The following is a 23,550-nucleotide window of genomic DNA, read 5'->3' on the forward strand; positions in this document are numbered from 1 at the left end:
GATACATGTGGCATCCAAATCTGAGAATCCATGTAGTTATGTGTAAAGGCAATTTAACTTAAAACTATCAATTTTGTAGATATTTATAATAATAATAGTTTTGTTTCAATCCAAATCCTTGTTTATGGCCTGTATGTTCAAAAGCTAAAAATTACTACTAATAAGCAGGGAAATAATGTGAAAATTCTGCTAATGAAATATATACTTCTTTGGTTTTTAAATAGGTAAATTCTACATTAATGTGGATATTTTTAACTCTAATGCTTTTTAAAATGCTGGCATGCTATTTATTAAAGAAAAAGAAAGAAACGCACAACTGTCAAAGTAGAGGAAAGTGTCAGTGGAGAGCTCAAGCACAAATGGGACATCTATTTCACAACTCCTCAGTCCCACCATTGAAGACGCAGAACCACTATAAGGGCCTGAGGTTGAGAAGGGGTTCATGAGCCCTCACCTGAGGAGCTATGCGCAGGCAATGGTTTGGGGGATCAGTTTTCTTTCAGGGTTTGGCCCTAGTGGACTGCCCTGTATTTGGGAGTGTATGACCAAGCACCAATTGGAGTTGATGAGTTGTTATAAATGAAAGAGGACACAAAAGCTGGATTGTATGGGGAGCTGGAACTGGAGGAACAGCAGTGAATAGGACAAACACTGTAGGAAATTCTCAAAGAAGTGATATTCTTTTAAAACGAAAGTCAAGCAGCACATCCTGCTGGGCCTCAGAGGACCGTACCCCTAAAACTGTGAATCCAGATAAACCTCCCTTTCCATGTGTTGCTTGTCATGTTGACAGTCACACCAATAAGAAAAGTAACCAATAAACCTCTTTAAGAAATTAATATAAAAAAGAACAAGTCCCCCAAAGAAGGCAGACAGGCAGGACGTAGAAACAGCCAAGAAAAACACATGGTACCGGTACATCTGGTCAACGCACCCGGTCACTGCTGCTTCAGAAAACTGGGCGCCCCACCTGCTATGCCAATGCTGCTCTCCACAGGGTTCTGAGAAGTCAGTGGCAGCCAGGCTCTCAGGCAGTACTGAGCTCTTCTGGTTATGAATGGCAGGCAGGATGTTTATGGTTCTGAAAAGTGCTCACTTTAGTGTACATGAGGAATCTAGGTGTCTGCACCCTGTCGGAGAAACGCAGTTAACATTTACAAATGTTGTTCTTGGCTGTTGTGTCAGCTGAGGACAGGGTAAGGCTGGAAAGTGAAATTTTTGACCTGTATCTATAAATACGCTGTTGTAAATTTTAATGTGCTTAGAAGGTTTGAAGAAATGATGAGCTCAGGGCTCCTGACTGAACTGAAGACGGAAGCCGTCAGCAATGCTCTAGTACCGCTGAGCAGCAATGCTGTAAACCCTTTTTAGCAAGCACAGTTATCTTTTGGGAAGAATTATGTAACTTACTTTCATGTATCTTTATTTTCAAAAATTTCTAAAGTGCACATGCATTATTTTTAAAATAAAACATCATATTTTAAAGACGACACCATTCAGTTAGATGTAAATTTGATGACACTGAATCAGTAGATAAAGTGGTTCATTGCTTTACCCAGGAAAGTAAGTTCTACACGTTGTCAGTTAGGCCTCCCTAGGCTGTTTCCAGCTCCCTGGTGGGGCTCTGTTCTGGCATGGATGTATACAAGTATGGATGTATGATGGCCTCATGGCAGGGGTTCCCATGAACACAGAGACAGTGCTGCTAGCTATGGACAGTACATACAGTTCCCAGCCCAACCCTCTGTAGCGGGACAGCGCACACCAAACATGTCCCTGGGTTATCTTGTATTCAATGAGGACTCATCTGGGCACAGCCACTGGGGTTGTGAAAATACATTTTAAGAAAAATAAATATTCTGCATAATGTATTTACAAGGATCAACTGTTTTGTTCTTCATCCCAATTACTCTAAGCTGGAAAACTATCATTTGACAACTACAAAGCATATTCTTGCTTGCTCATGTCAGTTCAGCACAAAATGTGGGGCTGAAAATCCAAAACTTTTTTGATCCATATTTAAAAATGTACAAAACTGCAAATTTTATAAGCTGAGAAGAGTTTCAAGAAAGAAGTACAAATGACTTCAGGGTCTCCTCTCTCTCACTGATGTTGCACAACAGCCAGAGCACCTTCCATGTTCTGTCAGGTTCTTCCGGAAGTGAGGCTGCACAGGTGCAGCCAGTCACCAACCCTGTCATCACCTCACGTAGAGGAATACTTACACCAACTACGGGACACACGGAATGCACAAGGGACAAGTATGGACAGGGGCACAGGGCTGAGGGCGTCATTAGAACTTGAAGAGGTCAATGAAGTGCTCGGGGGACACAGGTGTAAAGCAGCTGTCGGGGTCAGCCGCGGTGCAGGGGTGTCCTGAGTCCTGAGGAGAGAGCAGAGAGGGTGGTCAGAGTGCACTGTTATACTTTTACAGGACCAGCACCTGCATTTTGCTGAGCGAATCCTACTCCCTTCCTCCGCCATACAAATGCCTTAGCTGAGAATCAGTTCTTGGGCGGCCCCAGGGGAAGCATGACAACAGGTGACAATGTCTCGGCTCTGTAGTCCCCTGTAAGACATGGAAGCTACAGATCCCTGCCTCCTCCTGGCCCACCCTCCACATCCTGCCTCCTGCTTCCCCTTCCCATTGCAGGCTGTGGGGTGGGTAAGTAGTCTCCAACCACACACAGAGGGATGGGACACAGCACACACTGTCTCAAGAGCAGTGTGTAGAGTTGGTATTGTCCACACCAAGGAGCTGCAATTATTTTCACAAGAAGTAACAAGAGAGATCTAAGATTCGCAAACAGCTGGCACCATCTGGAGAGGCTCGGTGTGGCTGGAGCAGCTTCTCTGGCCCCCAGCGGAACACCCTGAGGGGCATGGATGGGTCTTCAGCCAGCTTTCTGGAATAAGCCTACTGTTGTTAGCAAGATCTGAACTTATGAAAGCTGTCACCTGACAGGGCAAAGACAGTGCACAAGCTGGAACAGCACACAGGAAGTACCTTCAACAACCAAGCAAGGTGGTAGTCCTTTGACAGCATGGAGACAGTCAGCAAGGGAGCAGCAAAGGGAGGAAAAGGAAAAGTAAGGATTAGACGGCGCTAGGCGGAGCTCGGCATTTAGGTGTGCAGCATGTGCTGGTGAAAACAGCTAAGACCCTGCATAACTAAATCTGATCAATATAAAATACGAAAAGAGTATCACTGGATACCCCATCTATACAATGAAAGGTGCTCTAGGACCAAGCCAGGCACAGTAGCTTTTAATCAGTGCCTCACAGCACGAGGAAGGCAGTGGCAGGTGGATCTCTTATGAATTAGAGGCCAGACTGGTCTACATAAAGAGCTTCAGGCCAGCCAGGGCCACATAGTAGAAAACCTGTCTCAACAAATAAATAAAAATAAATAAGAAAGCCTAGGGCAAGAGGAACAGTTCCATTTCCTTTTAAGTTTCCCAAACTGACAATGTGGAAGCCATAACACTCAATTATTTGTTGAAAAAGGCGTAAAGCAGTCCTCATATTTCCATGAAAAAGAAAGAAAGGAAAAAAAAAAAACAGATTCTGGGGGAAAGCCCCTCGCCTTTCTCCTTGTCCTGGGGGTCTGCTCTGTGATTAACAATGTCTGCTGTCACTTCTGTGTGGCCTGCAGCCCTGTGCTGGGGGCTGCTTCTGTGCTCTCTAACTAAGGCTCTGTCTCTACCCTGCTCAGGAGTGGCTAACATTTCAGCTCTGCTCATAGGGGCAGTTGACAAAAACAGGCCAGTAGAGAAGGTCCGGGATCTCTGCCTCATCACTGGTCACAGCCTTGCTTCCACTGCCTGCGGAGACCACTAGGTAGCTGCTAAATGCTAGCCCTTGGCTACTGAAAGCCTGAGACAAGAAAGGAGCACAGAAAGGCCAAGTCCCTGTCCTAGCTCCCTTAGCCCTCTCTCTGAGCCTACAATTTCTGATAGGTTTCACAGTCGGGAAACTTAGTGGGGATGGAGAGAGACACATGCATACACTGCTTGGCCGCCTCAGTGTGCTGGCAAACTGGGTGGGGACAAATGATTGTGTCTTTCACAGCAATGGAAAAATTCTGAGTATAGTGGAACTAGAACAGATGGAAAACCAGCTTGGGAGGAGGCACGGTCCCCGTAAGGATAGGTGGTCACTATGGAACATGCTAGGCACAAGACAAGATGCTGCCCAACTATAGTATGGCTCTTGACCATACCCAGGGCTAGCTGAGGACTAGGTACCCCTCTTCCACATGCCTAATGGGTCCACCTGTCAGGCTGCACGCTGCCATACCTGTAGCACACTGGTCACCCGGGCCTGACTGTATACCTATGCTCTCCCAAGGGCGCTGCTTCTGGACAGCGGTGTACCTCGGCAGAGCAACAATCTGACAGCTTCAGGGATGAGAAAGGTAATCTTCTTTACATTCTCACCCTTGTGTTTGGAAACAGATCCTCAAACGCACAGAGCCTCTGGAAGGATGGTATGTGGGAAACTGTTAACATGACTCCCTGAAGCTTCAGACATCCTGCCAGGCCTGGTGCCACTCTCCCTCCGTCTGTCTCCCAGAATGGCAAAGACCAGCAAGGGTCTGCCCTTTAAGGACTTATTCCAAATTTTCATAATGTGATCACGGTGGCAGGTGAGGCCAATTAAATATAGAAATTTGGAGGCCAGTTCTTTGGAAATAAAAATAACCAGAACATAGATATTTCATGGAACTTGAGCAGCACATTCTTACCCTGCTCAACAATAGAGCCGTACAGAGATGGGACACAGGTTTCTCTGTGTTGTTTTCTATAGAGAGGAAAAGTTCCAAATATGTATAGACACTAATCCAAGAAAAATGCTGACTATCACACACCCAGCTGAAAGCCTTCATGAGTAAAATCTTCCCCCACATAAGCATCCATCCCTTTACTATTTCTACAGCGTAAGATAATCTTGGAGGAAATAGAAAGCCCTCTGTAGGGGACACTGAACATTAGTGGCCTCACTCTGACTGGGACAGAGACAGGACCTCATCTTCGCAGACTTAGTGACACAGGAGAGTCCTGGACCGGCTGCTGAGCACAACCAGGATCCCGCTGCATTCAGGTGTCAAAGCTCCTTTTGCGCCCCCTGTCTGGGGAGGAGGGAACACTAGAGGTTTACACACACTACAGTTGTGTATGTAAAACCTCTCACCAAGGACTTGAAGACAAAATGAACACAAGATGACCCTGTTCTCAAGAGAAAGGGTTCTAAACAACAGCCTGCCTGCTGCAAAGATACTTCACATACTTGGCGCTTTTAATTTTGAGAAAGAAGGGAACCAAGGTCAGGGAGACAAAGCCTCCTCAGCTGTTCTTGCTGGAGACATCAGCAACTACTGCTCAGAGCCCTGTGAAAATACCACACAGTATCAGCATCTTCACTCCCCTGCTCAGGTCTGGACCACCGTAACAAAAGGCTATGCGAACAGAAACAAAGTTTGAAATGAAAAAAATGTTGAAAAGTTGTCCTTTGTCAACGATTTAAGAGCTTGCCTTGTGTCCCATTTGCTAACAAACCTAGACAGATGTGAAACAAAACCATCCAAGCACATTACAGCAGCTCCCAGGGAGAGGAAGTGACGCACAGGCTCACCTCTGGCTATGGGGCACATGCCATGTAACCAGAGACAGTATGGATGGTGAGACAGCGCAACAGGATGAAGGGCTCCTGGTTTACTGCTCAGATATGAGAAGTGCTGATTGAAGCATTTAAGGTTTTCACTAGAGGACCAGTCTTGTGGGTAACAGAATTATAGCCCTGTTAAGACTCCACATTTATCCTGAAGCATGTCTTCCTATGGCCCCACTGCCTAACCTAAGAACTTGGCTTGAGTGAAGAGGCTAAAGACTGTCCTAATACCCCCAGAGAGTGGGCCTGCCTTCCAGATGTCCCAAGGGCATGGGCAGACAAGTTCAAGTTCTTCAGGTTAGGTGTGAGGCACCCAGAGCCCTATTCAGGACGGGCCACTCAGGAGCCTCGTCTGCCCCCATCATAGCTCCTAGACTACATCTCCAGCAAGGACAACCCTCCATTCAGAGGCAGCACTTCAGTTTCAACAATGTTGGCTTTTCAACCCAAGCGTACCTTTTTATGGCTGCCTCTCAATCCCCTCCCCAGTACCTAGTGAAACGCATTTCAGTAACATTCCCACCACAAACATTATTTCCATTCTTCTCTTACCTTTGTATTTAAGATACAGGTGAATAGTTTGTTTCACTGAATTCCAGTCCTCACATTGCAAGAGTACATCTTAAATCATTACCTTCCAGAAGAGAATGCTGCAGTGCCGACAGAAATGTAAAGTGTCTCCATACTGCTCTTTAGTCGGGTAATATTTCTGAAGCGTAAAATACATCAACTTCCATTCGATATGACCTTTTTCTGAAAGGATCAAATGTCTACAAAACTAAAAAAAGAAAATTCTGTTCAGAATTACTAGATGATTTTTTTAAAAATATGCACTAGGTATGTATTTTTTTAAGGCAGAGCAGTGCATGAAATATTTTAAGATCTAAAATTGAACTTAGTTGGATTAAATCAATGAGGTACAAGTCAAGCCAAGCAAATCATGCTATTCCTATACAGTGACAGCAAGCAGCTGAGAGCCAGACAGAAAAGAGCTCTGGATAAGGTCTGTGAGACCTGACAAGGCCATGTACTTGATAAGGGTCTTGAAGGCAGAACACATAAAGAACACTCATGACTTAGCTTCAGAATGGATAACAGACTTGAAAAAGCATTTCTGCTACCAAAACACACAAGTGGTCAATGTCCTTGTGAAGGGATGGCGACCACCTGAAGCGAAGGGTGCACCACCTCACACCAACTTGGACGGTGTAATTAGAAAGTCAGGCAACAAGCGCAGGGGAGGGTGGAGCAACCACAGGCCTGCTGTTCTGTAGGGACGCAAAGTGCTGTGGCTACTGAAAAACAGTGCACTTTCTCCAAGGTTAAACAAAGCTAGTGAGTTCTAATTCCACTACTAGGAAATTATTTTAGACAAATGGAAACATGTCCATACACAAACTCATCAGTGCATGTCCACAGAGACAATCCTCATAGCTACAAGGTTTGCAAGGAAACCCAGTGACCATGACCAGAGGAATGGGTAGACAAAACATGGTGTGTCTGAAGAATAGAATCTTTAGCCTCCAAAAGAACGAACTTTTGATTCCTACTCCAGACGCCTCCTGAAGGGCATTGGGGGAAAGAAGGTGTCACAACAGCCTGACTGCTGCGTATTCTGCTCACGCCACACATCCAAACCAGGAAATCCAGTCAGAAAGTGGACAAGGGGTTGCCTAGGGGTAGAGTGGGCTGAGATGCCAGTGGACAAGGCTCTTGAGACAACAATGATGTCCAAAACCAACTCTAGTGACAGAGATAAAAACTGGACAGCATCTTAACGACATTACCAAAAAATGCCTGGGCAATATAATTTGGGTCATGAGAACATAAAGCATGTGACTAGATAAGGGCTATGTATGTGCTGTGCACATAGGGAATTGTGTGGCTGATAGGCGCTGTCCGTGTTCATGCTGAAAAGATGCCCTTGCCTAAGTGTGCTACCGCTTTTTATGAGTGTTTTGCTTCTTACAACTGAGAACAGTCACTTGTACAACACGTAGTCACCACACCTTTTGAGGACTTTGTTTGGAAATGATAATGGAACCAATGGGGAAGCTTACTTCTGCTACAATTTGAAGAGGAGACAGTTTGAAGAGCAGAGGGGGCCAATTACAGGGCTGGCTATAGCAATTTCTGTATCCTTTAAGCACCATGGAAACATTAGTTTCTGGAGACAAAAATACCTCTGCCTTGTCTTCTTCCCCCCTCACTGTTCCCTGCTGCACCAATGTTCACAGGAGGAACACCCACATTCCTGAATGGTTTTTCTTCTACATAAGAACCTGTGGTCTCTCTGCTGCCCATACCTCACATCAAACACGTGTTGCTAATGGCTCCTTCTTATGTCACTATGGACTGTCAATCCAGGCGGTCAGCTTCACCTGAAGTGCTTCCTAACCTATACCGTCTGTTTGACCCTAATTCCAAACTACTGCTAATCCTGAGAAATCAGTACAGATTCGGTTTTGTGATTCAGTCAGAAAAATAATACATCAGTCAGGCACACACCTTTAATCCCAGCACTCAGGAGGGCAGAGGCAGGCAGAGCATTGTGAGTTCGAGGCCAGCCTGGTCTACAAAGCAAGTCCAGGACAGCCAAGGCTACCCAGAAAAACCCTGTCTTGAAAAACAGAAAAAAGGAAAAGAAAATATTCACCAAAACATGTATTCATGGGTGCTAATAACTACAAACTCTAATCTAACTTCTTACAGAGTGTAAGTATTGGGCTGGAGAGGGCTCAGAGGTTAAGAACACCAGCTGCTCTTCCAAAGGTCCTGAGTTCAGTTCCCAGCATCCACAGGGTGGCTCACAACCATCTACAATGAGATCTGGTGCCCTCTTCTGGTGTGCAGGCGCACATGCAGGCAGAGTACTGTACACATAATAAATAAATCTTAAAAAAAACAAAAAAGAAAACAAAACAAAACAAAACAAAAAAGAATGTAAGTATTGTTGCAAATTGACCTTTAAAGTGTTTCATCAAGGACTTACAAATGGTCACCTGGAATCCTGAAGGTATGCTGGTATCTGGATATCTAACAGCCACCAGGCACTTTGGTAACCCACCTGAGCCCTGGTTCCTTTCCCTGTGGGTACCCTTGGAGGTAGGTCCCAGAGCAACTGGGTAATGTACACAGCCCATCCAACATACACTTAATCATCATTATGTCCATGGTTCTAAGTCTTTAAGATTATTCAACCTCTCCTGCACTTCTGATGTCAATTCAAACCCAATCTCACAGAGAGGACAGAATCATGGTTGTCAGCTGAGAAAGACAGTAAGGGAGCATGAAGGGACAGGATGGTTCATGATCCAGGGGTACAACGGATGTCCCCTCCCGCTCAGATGAAGCAGCCCACCTAGCAGGTGTCAAGCCCAGCCTCTCCACACCCCTTCCAAAGGACCATGTGTTGTGCTCATCCTTCGTCCTGACTGCATCGCTCCATGTCTGAGATACCAGAGCATCTTGAGCTCTCACAGACTTGCTCTGGCTCCCCTCAGGGCTCTGCTTACGCCTCTCTTAGGGTCCTGGCTGGACCTGTACATATCCCTGAGTACCACCTTTACTTCTCTGGGCCTCCTCGTGCCCACACCAGTGTTACTCTCAAGCAAGATCCAGTGGGCCATTTAAAAGGTGCCTATGTTCCAGAGGTTTCACTGGATTTTCTAAGCTAGATGGAATCTTGAACGTGGCTAAGAGTCTTGATTCTTTCTTCCTGGGACCTGCTTTCTATTTCTACTCTGCCCTTACTTGACATGGAATCAATGTTACCAACTTCACAATGCTCCTGTATCTCAGTCATGTCCACACCTCTAACGAGAGACAACATATCACTTGTCCCTTCCTACACCTGCATGGAATAGGGGACGCTTCATGCAATAAGCCAGGGATGCCTAGATGCCACAGAAGAGCAGAAGTGGGGATTTCACTCTGGAGCAGGAGACGTGGAGGACCTCGAGATGGTGCCACCAAGTGGAAAGCATGGGAGCTGCAGGGCCAGGTGGCTCTTCCAGAGTAACAGGCTGCCAGAGGCAGAGCTGGAGTGGGATTTGTTAGGTGGAGAGAACACCGCGGCCTTTTCCCAGTGAGTGCGACACAGCTCAGCTAGTCATGTTATTCGTCACTAGGCCACCCTTACAATCATGAAATGTGAGCTTGTAACTGATAGAATTCAGAAGCGGCTTCAGTAATCAAGTTGCTACCAAGTCCCTGCGAATGAAGTCCACGTCCTCCCCAGGTTCATCTGAGCACAAGGGACCCTGGATGTGGACTTGACTCAAGGGTACTGCACCACACACACACCTGCTTCTCAGCGAAGTGGTACTGACACAGTTTCTTCCACAGCCGCCGATCTTCACTGAGCATGTACAGGGTTGGAGTCACCTGGCCCAGGGTGACAATGTCCCAGCCATCTGAGAAACGGTACAGGATGTTGTTCAGCATGTGCAAGGGCAGGTCACTGAGTGTGAGGCCAGTGTTTACCTGCTAAAAGGAAACACAGTGGTGTCAAATGGAGAAAACGCGTGGCTCCCCTCAATAAAAAAACAGTGGCCACGCTGCACACAACTATAGGACTACAGGAAAGAAGCCATGTCCTTTAATGTCGCTTCAGTCTTACCTCACTACTGGGCAGGGTGGTCTCACAGGGGCTGGCACATAGCAATATCCCTGTGCCCAGGAAGCTGAACCCTTGGACATGCTAACTAGAACTATACCTGGAAATGTTGGGTCTGAAATGTGGAACTGCAGATGACAGTAATCATGCTTCATGGCAGCAATGGAAATAAGGACCATGAGGTACTCCACACCATGATCATCCAGAGACAGGCCCAGAGTGTATAATGTCTCCCTAGCTTTATTGGCATCTATCTTTAAATCTGAATTTTCTCTGTATTGAGCATTTAACACATTTATGATACACAGTATTGTATCTGATTAACACAAAACAAACAAGCTTCTACAGCAAAGAAGAAAGTAGAGAGTGAAAGAGAATGTGTGCCAGCTAGTCATCTGATGGGTTAATAAAAAATGCTAGGAAATCACAGAACTCAATGAAGGACCCCAAGAAATCCTAATTTAAAATGGGTGAATTAATTGAACAGACATTTCTCAAGAGGAAATGAAGATAGCCTACAAGTATGTGCAAATACTCAATATCACTAATAATCAGAGAAATACAAATAAAACTCACAACAAGGCACCAGTGAGAATGGCAATTATTAAAACAGCAAAATAAGCCAGGCACGATGGCGTATACCTGTAATCCCAGCACTCAGGTAGACAGAGGTAGGCAGATCTCTGTGGCTAGCCTGGTCTACAAGCGAGTCCAGGACAGCCAAGGCTACACAGAGAAACCCTGTCTCGAAAAACCAAAACCAAACCAAACCAAAACAACAACAACAAAAACCCAGCAAAATAACAAATGCTGGTAATGGAGAGAAAGGGGAAATCTCTTAGACTGTTGATACAATATAAATGTAAATTAGCAAAGAACAGCCTGGACATTCCTGAAAAAAAAAAAAAAAAGGACTCAGCAATGCTGCCAATGGGTATGTATCTATCATCACAGGGAACTGAAATCACATAGTAGCAGATTGACACTAGCCAAGACATGGAACCAACCTGTTGTCCACTGAAACACGATTTTAATAGAGTAAATGTGTTATGTATTATTCAGCCACAAAATGACATACTATCATTTTCACCACTATCAAGAAGCCATAGGTTATCCTGTTATGTGAAAGAAGTTAAGAATAGTAAAACAAAATACCACATGGAGAAATGAGAAAACTGGTCTGAAAGTAAAGAAGTAGACAGTGAAACAGTGGTTACCACAGTCTGGGGAAAGACAAAGAGACGAGGGGAGAGAATGTATGGCTAAGGGGTCTAGGAATGTATCTGTCTAGGAGAAATGACCTCTATATGCTCAGTAGCACAGCAGAATATAACTACAGTTGACAACAATTCACTGAACATCGCAGGTAGCTGGCAACTACACGAAAAAATGGTGGCCACTGCCCTGACACAGCCACAACACATCACAGATCTAAAGCATCACACTGCATCTCTTAAGCACATACGATCTTTGTGCCAATTAAAACTAAATTTAAATCAGATGTGATGGCATTCACTTTTAATCCCTGCACTCCACACAGAGGCAGGTGGGTCACTGTGAGTTCAATGCCAGTCTTGTCAACAAACCTAGACAGAGCTATATAGTAAGATGTTAAAAACAAACAAACAAAAAAACCCAAAAATTTAAAAAACCTAAATCCCCAAACCCAAACAAACAAAAGGAAACTTACCTTAGTCATCTGCAGATTCTGCAGCTGCTGTTGCCAGTTGAGAACAGTTTCTAAGCGGCAAATCCAGATGTTGATGTTTCCCACTAACACAGACTTCCCCACCCCTCTGACGAGAATACAAAGAGTGGAGCTCAGGTCTTGGAGAAGGTCTTTGATCAGGCGAGGATTCTGGTGGTCATCAAGAACTGAAACAAACAAAACAAGCCACAGATCAAAACTTCCAGTGCTACTTCTATCAGTTATCTAGTCGCAACCCAAGTGTCCATCAACAGAAGAGCAAAGAGGAAACGTGATCCCTTCAGACACTCAGGGAAATCCTGACCTGTGACGTGTGGGCGGACCAGCCTTGAAGATGTATGACACAGCAAGGAGCCAGTTACAGAAGGGTGAACAGAATGTAAGCCCACGGCATTGAGTCCCCAGAGTCAGCAGACAGAGCTACAATGCTGGGTAGAAGTAGGGGCCTTGCACGTGGGAAGGGGTATCTGCTGGGTGCAGAGGTTAGGTACAGCGAAGCCATTCCAGAGGAGGCCGCAGTGGCTGCACGATCCACATGCACGCAGAGCTACTTAACAGTGTACTGGAAATCGATGAAAATAACACAGTTTATGTCATATGTATTTTTATCACATTAATAACCAAGGATCTCATTTCATGACAATTTAAAAGTGCTATCATTTTTGAGATATGACAACTATTAGTAGGAGTTTTAAAAGCTTTAAAATGCCACCTGACTAAATTTCTGGTTGGGTCTATAATTTTGTCTTTAAAGTTGTCAGTATACATTTTCTTTTGTACTTATGATATGGAGAATATTTAAAACAGCTACAAAGGGTCGCAAATGTGTATAAGCTAATGGTATAAAATATCAAGTTCCTTTTACATCTAGTCACTAATGAGTAAAGGTACATTAAATTAAAAGGGAAATTAAGACTTACAGGGTGCCTGAGTCAAAAAACTGCAGTCTTATGTATTAGAGAACCCAACAGTTGAATGAACTATGCCTGGTGAACCATGAAAGGACAAAGTGTCTTTGTAAGACTAGGTCTCTCTGGGATTAGTCTTTTCCTTTGAGCAAACATTTAGCAGCTGCAGAGACCCATCTTCTGCCTGGTGTCACAGAGTTCACATTATTATTTGTGAAGGTATACATACTATGGAAAGATAATTAGAAAAACCCCTCTACTTGCACCAAATTTCCAATGAAGATTTTGACTTAAAAATGCTGGTGATGCTAGTGCAGCAATGGCATGACCATTTGGGGAGGGGATGACAACCAACTCCTCTCTGGCTGGATTTGAATGCTTGCTCCATGGCAAGGGATACATAGCTGGTCCTGTAACCTGTTCAAAAGCCTGTGGCTGCAGAGGTCCTAGACCCTGGTGGGGGCGGGGTGATACTATTTCTATTTTGCTAAATAGACATGTCAAACTGTTTCTAAATATTTATATTTACCCATGGCCTACTGCTGCTCTCAGCTTTGCTCAAAGAGGTTTATTTTTGCAATGAAAAATAGTTAATACAGAGATTCTTCATTAGTCAAGGTGACAAGAATACGTGAGCACTAAGCGCTCAAACCTTAATGGCGAGAAAAGACTGTAAGACACCAGAGGATGGGAGGAGTGCATGAAATGCTGCCTTCTGGATGTGCCACAGCCACCGTAGTCATGAACATACAACAGCTAGGGCTACCTGCCTAAGGAGGGAGGGGCACTAGTTGGGAAGAAGGGCTCAGCAAGTTTCTTACGTGACTTCTGCCATGATGAAACACCATGACCAAAGCAACTTAGAGAGAAAAGGGGCTAATTGGCTAACACTTCCATATCACCATTCATCATCAAAGGAAGTCAGGGCAGGAACTCACACAGGGCAGGAACCTGAAGGCAGGAGCTGATGCCGAGGCCATGGAGGGTTCTGCTTATTGGCTTGCTCCCCATGGCTTGCTCAGCTGCTTTCTTGTAGAATCTAGGACCACCAGCCCAGGGATGGCACCATGTACATTGGGCTCTCTTCCATCAATCACTAATTTTTAAAATGCCCTACAGGCATGCCAAAGCCTGATCTTACTGAGGTATTTCCTCAGCTGAGGCTCCCTCCTCTCAGGTGACTTTAGCTTATGTAAAGCTGACATAAATCCAGCGAGCACAGCATGGGTGGGAAAGGGGAACAGAAACAAATACAAGCCAATATACCACGTAACTGTCAAAAATTTATAAAATTAAAAGCAGTGATGGCTTCCCTATCCTATGAATATGCTGCACTAAAAACTACTCAACTGTGTAAATGGCTGAGTTGTGTACTCTGTGAATTATTTATCAGTAAGTTTTTATTTTAAAAAGACAACAAATGTTCCAGTAATAATCTTACCCTTTTGGACGATTTTATCCAAAATGTTGAAGTAGTTCTTCTGTGCCACTCCACTCAGAGAGGTTAACTGGGACTTCGCAATTAGCTGCAGCAGCTTAAAGGCAAGAAGAAAAAGCTAAGCCGGCTGCGAGTCCACTTACTATGGAAATACCATGGTCACACATTGCAGCTACTGGGAAACGCACACTCTAGATAAGGTGGCTGCAGAAAAGGACTGCTATCTATGTGGGGGAGGGGCCTTGACTCCACTCCTGAGGCAGCAGCAAGCCTGCTTTCTGTCCTCAAGAATCACTCCAGGGAATCTCACTCTCAATAGGCCTGCTACAGCAGGTGAGATGAATAAATGCTCAACCTTCCAGCCTTTTCCTCACCTCAGCGGGGAGCTGCAGACAATCCTGGTCACTAACAGACTTCCATCATGCTCCTGCATGCTCTGATCCACTGTCTAAAGCTGACTAGACAATCAAGAAATCAAAAGACCCTTCCTTTCATGTTGAAATTTAATCACCACACTCAATCTCTTAAAATACCCCTTCAAACATGTAGAAAATTAGGAACCAAGAAGGGTCACTGTAAGGGAGTCTCAGCAGGGCCAGGGCTGGCGGTAAACAAAGGCTCATCCTGCAGCCTGTGCCTCCCACAGTCCTTCTACTCTGTTACAAACTGGCCCCTGTGGGCACTGCAAAGGGGCTGTGTCCTCCCTGGCTTCCTGTTCCTCTCCATTTTTATTTATATCCACTGTACGTTTCCCACCCTTCCATTCCCAACTTCAGGCCCCTACATTCTGGCTCTTTACCGTGTATAACCTGGAGTTGGGCTGTGCTTTTTGACCCAAACTAGAAACATTTACTTAACAAACTTGTTTATGTTTATTGATATAATAAAGGTATGGCTTTGATTCTGCCGTGTTTTTATAACTTAAAAGAAAAAAAAAAAACTTCTTATTCTTTCCCTCTAGTTCTTTCAAAACTTAGGTGGGTTTACATTCTACTGTCCTGATGACACTTGCAATTTCAACTCTACATGACTCTTCTCTTGCCCTCTCAGGCTTCAGAGGATAGATACATCCACCTACATCAGTTGCCTGTTCCAAGTCACAACAAACCTGCCACCTTCTTTTCTCTCCTCCTTTCCAGAGCTCTGAGTTGGGGAATGACATCTGGCCCACAGTTTGCCATCTTAGACCGAGAACAAATCAGAGTGAAACAGACCCTCAACAGACCTGCAATGAACAGCAAGACTAAAGCAGTGATGAGGGCTCTCTTCAAGGAAAATCCCAGGACCAAACAGCTTTGCTACTGAATCTACGAAACATTTAAAGAACCACTATACCTTCTTCTCAAATTATTCCAAGGAAGTCTTCCAAATGCATACCATGAGACCAGCAGTATCAACACCAAAAGCAAATTAAGATTCAACAACAGAAGAGTCCAGGAAGAAACCTGATTTAAAAACAAAAAAAAAAAAACAAACAGATGCTAAAGTCTGTTCACCTGCCCAATTGCAGGAAAGAGAAACCAGCCGCACTCATGATTACTGAAATGAACTGCAGTTCATTTCACATAGGCAAACAATAAGCCATAAACACATTAACAGTGTAGGAAGAAAAATATCATAATCATCTCAATAAACACAAAAAGAATATTTGCCTAAACCCAACAACCTATTCTGGTAACAAAGGACATAAAGAAAGAACAAAAGGAGTAAAACTAAGGACACACAAGCCAGCCAAGGCTCCCATCACAATGAACTGAACTGCTGAAGCTCCCTCTGACCTGAAACAAGACACTTTGCTTCAGAACAGAACCTTCATCCTATGTTGCTTTTGTCAGAGTATTTCACTATAGCAACAGGAAGCTAGGACACCTAGCTACAGGGCTAGGTTAGTTACATTGCAAACAGGTGTTAAGTACCAGCTCTTTTAAGAAAACTTGTTATTTAGAAACAGAAGTCACTTCTACTTTGTTAAAAGATTATTTACAGAAGTATTTTAGAGCCAGTAGAACAGTATTGTAAAATCTGGCCTATGTCCTCCCTGGATAGCTAACTCCTTAACACTTGAATAAGCCAGGGTGAATCTCCATGTCATCACCAGCACAGAGGCACCTAGACAGATGCTCTGCAGAGCTCAGGAACCACCACCCTATGAAGAACCTGTGACTGCTTCTCCCGCCACAGGCCAGTGTCGCCTAGAACCACATTACACATCACACTGGCTGAGGCCATGCACACTTGCCGGGCATCTCTGTCTTCGAATCAATACTTCCAATGCCCAGAAGGCAGAAAGAGTCTCGGGGCCTGGGAACAGGGGCAGCAGGTGTGGGGCCTGCCTCTTGCTCACGTAGGACACAGAGTGAGCCACAGCCAAAAGCAAACTCTAAGCAAAGACCTTTTCCTTCTGAGTGTAGCCCAGGGCAGAGACTTCTCAAGCCATCAATAACGCAGCGAGACTTTTGTAGAGTTCTTTTTTGTGTGAAGTTCCTCTAGTCTATCAGCCAGTTGTTCCTTCCTATATAAAAAGGTTCATTCTGAGTGGGTAAAGGAAGTGGAAAATGCATGTGGGGTCATCAGGGATCCTCCTGAGCTCAACTGTCTCAAGTGTTTCCAAGAAGGAGGCCCCAAAAGTCTTAGTTCCCATGGCCTCCAGGCAGGATGGTCTCACCATGCTTGAGACTTCAACTGTGACCTCAGTGCTGCAACCCCCACCCCCGCCATGTTTTCTCCTGAGCTGTCCCTTTCCTTTCTATACTGGAAACAGGTGACCCTTTATGCAGCTGTCAAAGGTACCTTGAATATCTCACATCTGTAATCTCACCAAAGCTGCTTCTGGAATACCAACTTACTTTGACCACGTACGTGAACCTTCTGATATCCTGAATTGCACTTGAGAAGTCTAGCCGGTTGAAGGCTTCTCCCAGGGTGCAGTAGCCATGCCTCTGGAAAACAGCAGACAAGCAGTGCAATCAGCCAGCCAAGTTAAATGAGTGAACACTGACATCAGTTAGGTGTGTAAACTCTCTAGCCAAAGGCATTTGTATTCATTCTAAACACTTCTGTCAGATATAGAGGAAAACAGAGCAATGCTATTCAAGCCAACTATGTGTAACTGAGACACTGACAGTCTAATGGTCTAATGACGAGAAGTATTCAGGAAGCACTCTTCTGCTTTTTGTTGTGGGGACAAGGTGGGGGAACAGGAGCCTCGGGTGCTGTACAGGCCCAGCAGCTTCTCTCTGCAGGCAGCTCTGACTGCCCTGGTGCAGGTGTGCTCAGCCACAGAGCAGTAAGCCTTCGAGGGGCCACTGGCAACAGGAGGCAACTCTGACACACAGGTGTGAGTAGGCTGGAGGGCGTATGGCCCATGCCTGACAACAGCTGGTTTCCAGGCTGGGACCATGGGAGCTGAGCACCCCAAAAGCCAACTGCTACAATGAGATGCGCAGACCTGGGAATCAAAAATGAAATGCAAGTAATTTCTCCTCGGTGCCATAAATACTGCTATTCTATCTGAAAGGTCTTCTGTTTTCTGTATCAGTCTGTACAGATTTCACCTCAGGTCAGGAAAGATTTTAAACCCTACCTTCTGCATCTGAAATACCTAAACTATGCACAGATTTTCAGCTCAGAGTCCTCCAAATGAACTGGAGGACAGTAAAGAGGCCACAAGGTGACAAGTGACTTTGAGGTCGAAACAGGTTAGCGGGGCTGCTGAAGAGCAACAGAGATAGCAAGGTGTCTGCTGGCCTCGGGGTGAAAGTGTAGAACCCAATCACACATTCACACAAAACATCAATACCCTGAGCATTTGCTGCGTGTAAAGCACCACTGTGGACTGTGGGAAGTATAACCGGAAGTGCAGGTCACTATAAGGAAAGAATCCTGTTGGTGGTGAACACGCCTCTCTGAGGTACCTACTCTCACAAGGAACAAGCTCAGAGTGCACACTCAAGGGCATCTGTCTCCAAAGGCTGCCTGGGTCAGTACCAGGCATAAAGAGGGTGACACAGGACCAGACCCTGACCCGACAGCTAGTCCTTAGTTCTTTGTAAGCCTGCAAGATCCCATCCCAAGAGGCTCCAGGACATCCTGGCAGTGTCCTTACATAGTCCTCATGTTGCCTTTCCCAGACAGAATTCACACAACTCACAAAGTGAGTAAGCTATTTAATCAAGCTTGGCTTTGTACAAACCAGGTTAGCTCTGTCAGTCTGTCAACGGCTGTTTGTCAAGGACTGGACTCACGCTATGCCCACTCAATGACATTACCATCACCAAGTACGCTTTCTTTCTCACAATCAACTGTCTTTTAGGAGGCTGGAATAGTTTAAAACCACCAAGTCCCACAGCTTGAGTTCAATTCCAGGACCCACACAGAAGGAGAAAGCTGACTCCTACAACTTGTCCTACACGTGGACCTCCCCATCCCTGCCATAGCATGTAAGCAGGCACACACAGGCGCGCGCACACGCACACACACTAGTGTGCGCACACAGAAATAAATAAATGAATGAATAAATATGGTAATTTTTCAAATAAAGACATTATTTACATTTCTGAAACATTTAACTGATCCTAACCTCACAATTAGGCAATGAGAAACTGCACCCCTTGTTTCTTTTCACCAACAGATGCAGATGTGCAAGTCTGTAAAATGAACTAGGTTTACTTAAAACTAAGTAGAGAAGCAAGAAACACAGTGTAGCCGATTGGTTTGTGTGATGACTCATAAGAGGGCTTTAGTGCACAGTGTTCTGCAGAGCCGACCTCAGTGTAGCACCCTTGAGCCACTATGCATTATGGACGGAGGAGCTCACGGGCGTCTTATTCTGAAAACACGGCACAAAGTAGAATCTTCACCAGTAGCAGCAGCTTCCGCTGACAGAGCATAGATCAAACCCACAGGATGTCTGCTTGGTTGTAAGGAACCTTGCTGATTTAGAGATGCATGAAGATATGAAGTACACACACTTCATACACACTACAAACACCGCTGTAACACACACGCATGCACACACACAGTCCATGCACAAACATATCACAAATATGTACTGTATACTACATTCATGTGCCCCATACAATTACACAAGCATGCCATATACTGCACACAAGCACATATCACATACACATTATACCCCAATACACTATACATACAAATATACTACATGGCACTCAGAGGTACGCAGCATAGGCCACATATATGCACACTGTACACATATGCACATACCACAGCACAAACACGTACCATACAAGTTATAGAGCACAAACATACTACATGCATTATATACCACAAACATATCCAACATCACACATACCCCTGTACCACACAGACATACACATATCAATGAACACACGTACATGTACATAATGATCACGGCTTAAAACATCTGTTGGAATGTGAGTTACAGACCTCAACTTCCTGAAGGAATTAATTAATGTGACATACTCAACAGCAACAATACAGTATTCAGTCTTCTAATGGCATACTTACTTCTTTTGTGCTTTCTTTATGGACATAGATCCATTTTTCACGATAAAAACCTAGAACAAAGATGAAATGTATCTGTTGTTTTTATTTCCTCAGAAGAGGGGATGAGGTAAGAGCCATACCCAAGCTTTACAAATACATGGCTTGAGCTGAGCCCAGAGTGTTTCTATCTAACTGTGCCTAGGCCTAGGCCTGGAGGCTTCTAGTCTCCATACAATCTAATCTTCTGCAAGCCTGGACTTTGAAGGCTTCAGCTTCTAGCCCCATCTCCTAATCTAGTCCTAGAATGTTTTCAGCCTCCGAGACTTACTGCTGAATAAGCTCACCCTTTCTAGTTCTTTCTGATCTCTAGCTGGCTGGTCCAACTCAGCTGTTCTTGCTCAAAACTCCTTTCCAAGATGACTGATTCAGACTGGCTTCTCAGCTTCTTATTGAATTGCTCTACTTGAAATAAACTTCCCTGAACTCCACCAAACTACACTGAACTGTTCTGTACTCTTAAATTACTGCACTATCTCCATGAACTTTCTTGCTCTCTCGCTGTGCTGCTCTTGAGTAGCTTCTATCTCCTATCTAGTCTCGTGGAAGCTGAGCATATTCTGTCTCTAACTTATCCTGTCAAATCTTTCTCGCTTGTCTGTCCCTCAATTAGATATCATTGTTTGGGATTAAAGGTATGCATTAAAGGCATGTCTATATTCCAGCCAGAGAGATTAAAGGTGTGTCATGTCTATATTCCAGCAGGAGGGATTAAAGGTGTCTAAGGGCATGTCTATATTCCAACCGGATTACAGACATAGGTCTTTGGATATGATCCCATGCCAGAGCAGCCATATTGCTGGCCTCTGCAAAATGTCTTTAAAATCTAGCAGATTATTTCAATCTCAAGATTTTAGGGGAACTGTAATGACAGGATACGCTGACAAAATTATCTCACTGTCCCAGCTAAGAGATGCCTTTGCTTGGTAAGTGTAAACAGTGTTCTTTGTTCCCTAATGTCCCGTAAGTGCTCAGACATCTCTACATGAAAAGTCATTTTTAGGGCTGGAGAGATGGCTTGGAGATTAAGAGCACTGGCTGCTCTTCCAGAAGTCCTGAGTTCAGTTCCCACATAGTGGCTCACAACCATCTATAATGAGATCTTGTGCCCTCTTCTGACCTGGAGGCATACTTCCAGGAAGAACACTGTATACATATATATATATACATACATACATACATACATACATACATACATACATACATTACATACATACATACATAAACAAACAAATATTAAAAAAGAAAGTTATTTTTAATACCACCATATCTTATTAGCTTAGAAAAATTAATAGCTATAAGAAAGTACAGATGCTTATAAAATTTCTATAATATTATCTCTATATCATTATATACCTAATAGAAGGCTCTGGTCTTCTACTATGTGTTATGGCCACACATGATCAACATAAGTAAGATCATAAAGCTTCTCCGTGTGACTCTACCTTCTCCTCACTTTAACAGGTATTCTATCAATGTGGGCAAAGCTGAGACGAAACCCAAACTTCCCCAAGCCCTCCTACCTGCACATCATCGCCCCTCGCCCCAGCTCTGCCCACCTCTGGCTCCAGTCCTCACTCCCCAGTGGCCCTGCATGTAGATAGTCCCTCCCTGGGGCCTTTCTGTTCACAAGGGAGCTCAGTTCAGGACTGCACGTGGCTGCTCGGATGCAGAGATATGCTTCAGGCTTGCCATCTTGGTGTGGAGAACCTCATCAACCAAACAGCTGAGGTACAAGTAGTCTGATGGCCACACAGACAGACAGCACTGAGCACACTGCCTATTTGCACGCCTGCAGCAGCCTGTACCTCACACGACAGCACTGCCAAACAATTCATCATGGCAACACATAGAGTCCACAAACAAGAAATTACAGAGTTATCAGTGAAAACACTCTTACTGTGAGCAGCCGTGTCATTCCCAAAATGTTCCTTCTTCCTCTTTTTGGCTGCATATTCACACTCATTATTGAATATTTCTTCTTCGCCACTATTTAAGATACTGAAATAAAGATACTTCATTAAAGTAAGTTTTTCATGAAAAAATTAATTTAGCATTTCTTTTTGTAAGAAAGTAAGTATTTGCTTGGTAATCTGGGGGATCAAAATAGAGACCTTATTAAACCCTGGAGAGTAATAGCTAAATTTCAGGGAAGTCATCAGCTTGAAACTCAAGAATAATATATACATTTTTTTTTTTATTTTGAAGGAAATAAGATTTTATTCTTGTTTCTTTTAAAAATGTTACTCTAGAAAATACCAGATAGGCTTTAGAATCTCCCAAACATCATAATACTTTAAGACCTGAGCTTTATAAACAAAACTATAAAAGCCTGAAAAGAACCCTAGTAGCAATATGACTATGGCAGTAAAACTTGCTATGTCCCCAATCAAAGTTGAGTAAACATTAATGTTCCTGCTATCATCTACATTTTCAAATATTTGGCTGAAGCTGACTGCTGCTGCACTGTGCATTCTTTAATAAACACCTATCAAATACACCAAGGTCTTAACAGAACCAGATAGACGAAGTTACACTTGTGGTAGTTAAACACAGTTACAGGATTTTAGCATTTTTTTCTTCTTTTTTTTTTTATGAAACAAGGAATTCAGGTAAAGCAATAACAACTCGAACACCTTTAAAAACAAAACAAAACAGAGTTTCCTCCTTGTAGTAAGAAGAACTTTCCAGCCTGGTGTATACCAGCCAGAATGAGTTCCATGATAGCCAGGGCTACAGAGAGAAACCCTGTCTCAAAAATCCAAACAAACAAAAAACAAACATAGAAAAAGTATAAGCAGCAATCCACACCATGAACCCAAAAATGCGTTTTTTGTTTTTTGTTTTGACACACTGAAGTTAATTTTCAGTCGAAAGCAAGGAAGAAACTGCTGTGGAGACAAGCTGGTAGAGCCATGTGAGAAAAATACTCAAAACTAAGGATCTAATAAAACTGTTTATTTCCCCATCAGTCTTCTTTGATGAGAAAATTGTGTAAAAACTGTGGCTTTTCATCCACCACCAGTGTACTCTTTTAATAAAACAGCTGAGTTTGCCACATTAAATCTGTTCATCACTGTCAGCAATTTAAACAGCACAGACAACGGTGGTAAATCATCCAGGCATCCAGAGAGCATCAAATACACAACTGCACTGCATCACAGCCACATAATGACACCAACTCCAGAACACACACAGCACCTTGAATCTTACAATCTTATATTTCCTCTTATACTACTAGTCTCTTATCACTGATTCAAACACTGGATAATTTTAACTTGAAAACGCTTTTTAACTAAAATCACAAACTTTTCAAAGGAAAAATGAGATGCTATTGCTCTCCTGAAAAATGAGATGCTATTGCTCTCCTGAAACTATCGCAGACAGGGGAGACAAGAGAGGAGGATGACCAGCCAGCTTCATAAGCTGGGGCTCCGTGTGCACGAGCTACAGGAGGCGTGTGAGGCAGAGCACAGGTGTGGACACTTGCCACCTTTAGATGCAGGAAACAGACCCCTTTCCAGCTGAGCCACAGACAGGCTTCCTGCAGAGGCAACCACAGACCTAGCTGCACCTTCTACAAGGCTGGTGGAATGCCCTCTAGGTATTGCTTCCTAAGCTGCCCCAGGGTTTGCTGTGAATCCCAGGAGTTGGGAATGAGGCCATGGGAGCCAACCCATAG

At 44.1% G+C, this 23,550-nt stretch overlaps 1 protein-coding gene across 3 annotated transcripts in view; it reads right to left on the reverse strand.

The window, feature by feature from the left end:
• Positions 1-1,397: 1,397 nt before the first annotated feature.
• Fbxo25 (F-box protein 25) overlaps positions 1,398-23,550 on the reverse strand; it is a 29,628-nt gene continuing 7,475 nt past the window's right edge. The window contains exons 3-11 of one of the 3 annotated variants that reach the window (XM_055608463.1): positions 21,769-21,869; positions 19,833-19,882; positions 17,189-17,281; positions 14,346-14,439; positions 11,979-12,163; positions 9,976-10,155; positions 6,305-6,448; positions 3,008-3,034; positions 1,398-2,383 (exon numbers count right to left, since the gene is read on the reverse strand). In XM_055608463.1, the coding sequence (XP_055464438.1) occupies positions 2,294-2,383; positions 3,008-3,034; positions 6,305-6,448; positions 9,976-10,155; positions 11,979-12,163; positions 14,346-14,439; positions 17,189-17,281; positions 19,833-19,882; positions 21,769-21,869 (964 nt within the window). In that variant the 3' untranslated portion in view covers positions 1,398-2,293. Of the gene's footprint in view, positions 2,384-3,007; positions 3,035-6,304; positions 6,449-9,975; positions 10,159-11,978; positions 12,164-14,345; positions 14,440-17,188; positions 17,282-19,832; positions 19,883-21,768; positions 21,870-23,550 lie in introns of all 3 variants that reach the window. The other 2 variants (XM_055608462.1, XM_055608464.1) reach the window with 2 other exon arrangements.

The sequence above is a fragment of the Psammomys obesus genome, unplaced genomic scaffold (assembly GCF_907164565.1).
Source record: "Psammomys obesus unplaced genomic scaffold, mPsaObe1.curated_primary_1811, whole genome shotgun sequence".
NCBI classification, from domain to species: Eukaryota; Metazoa; Chordata; class Mammalia; order Rodentia; family Muridae; genus Psammomys; species Psammomys obesus.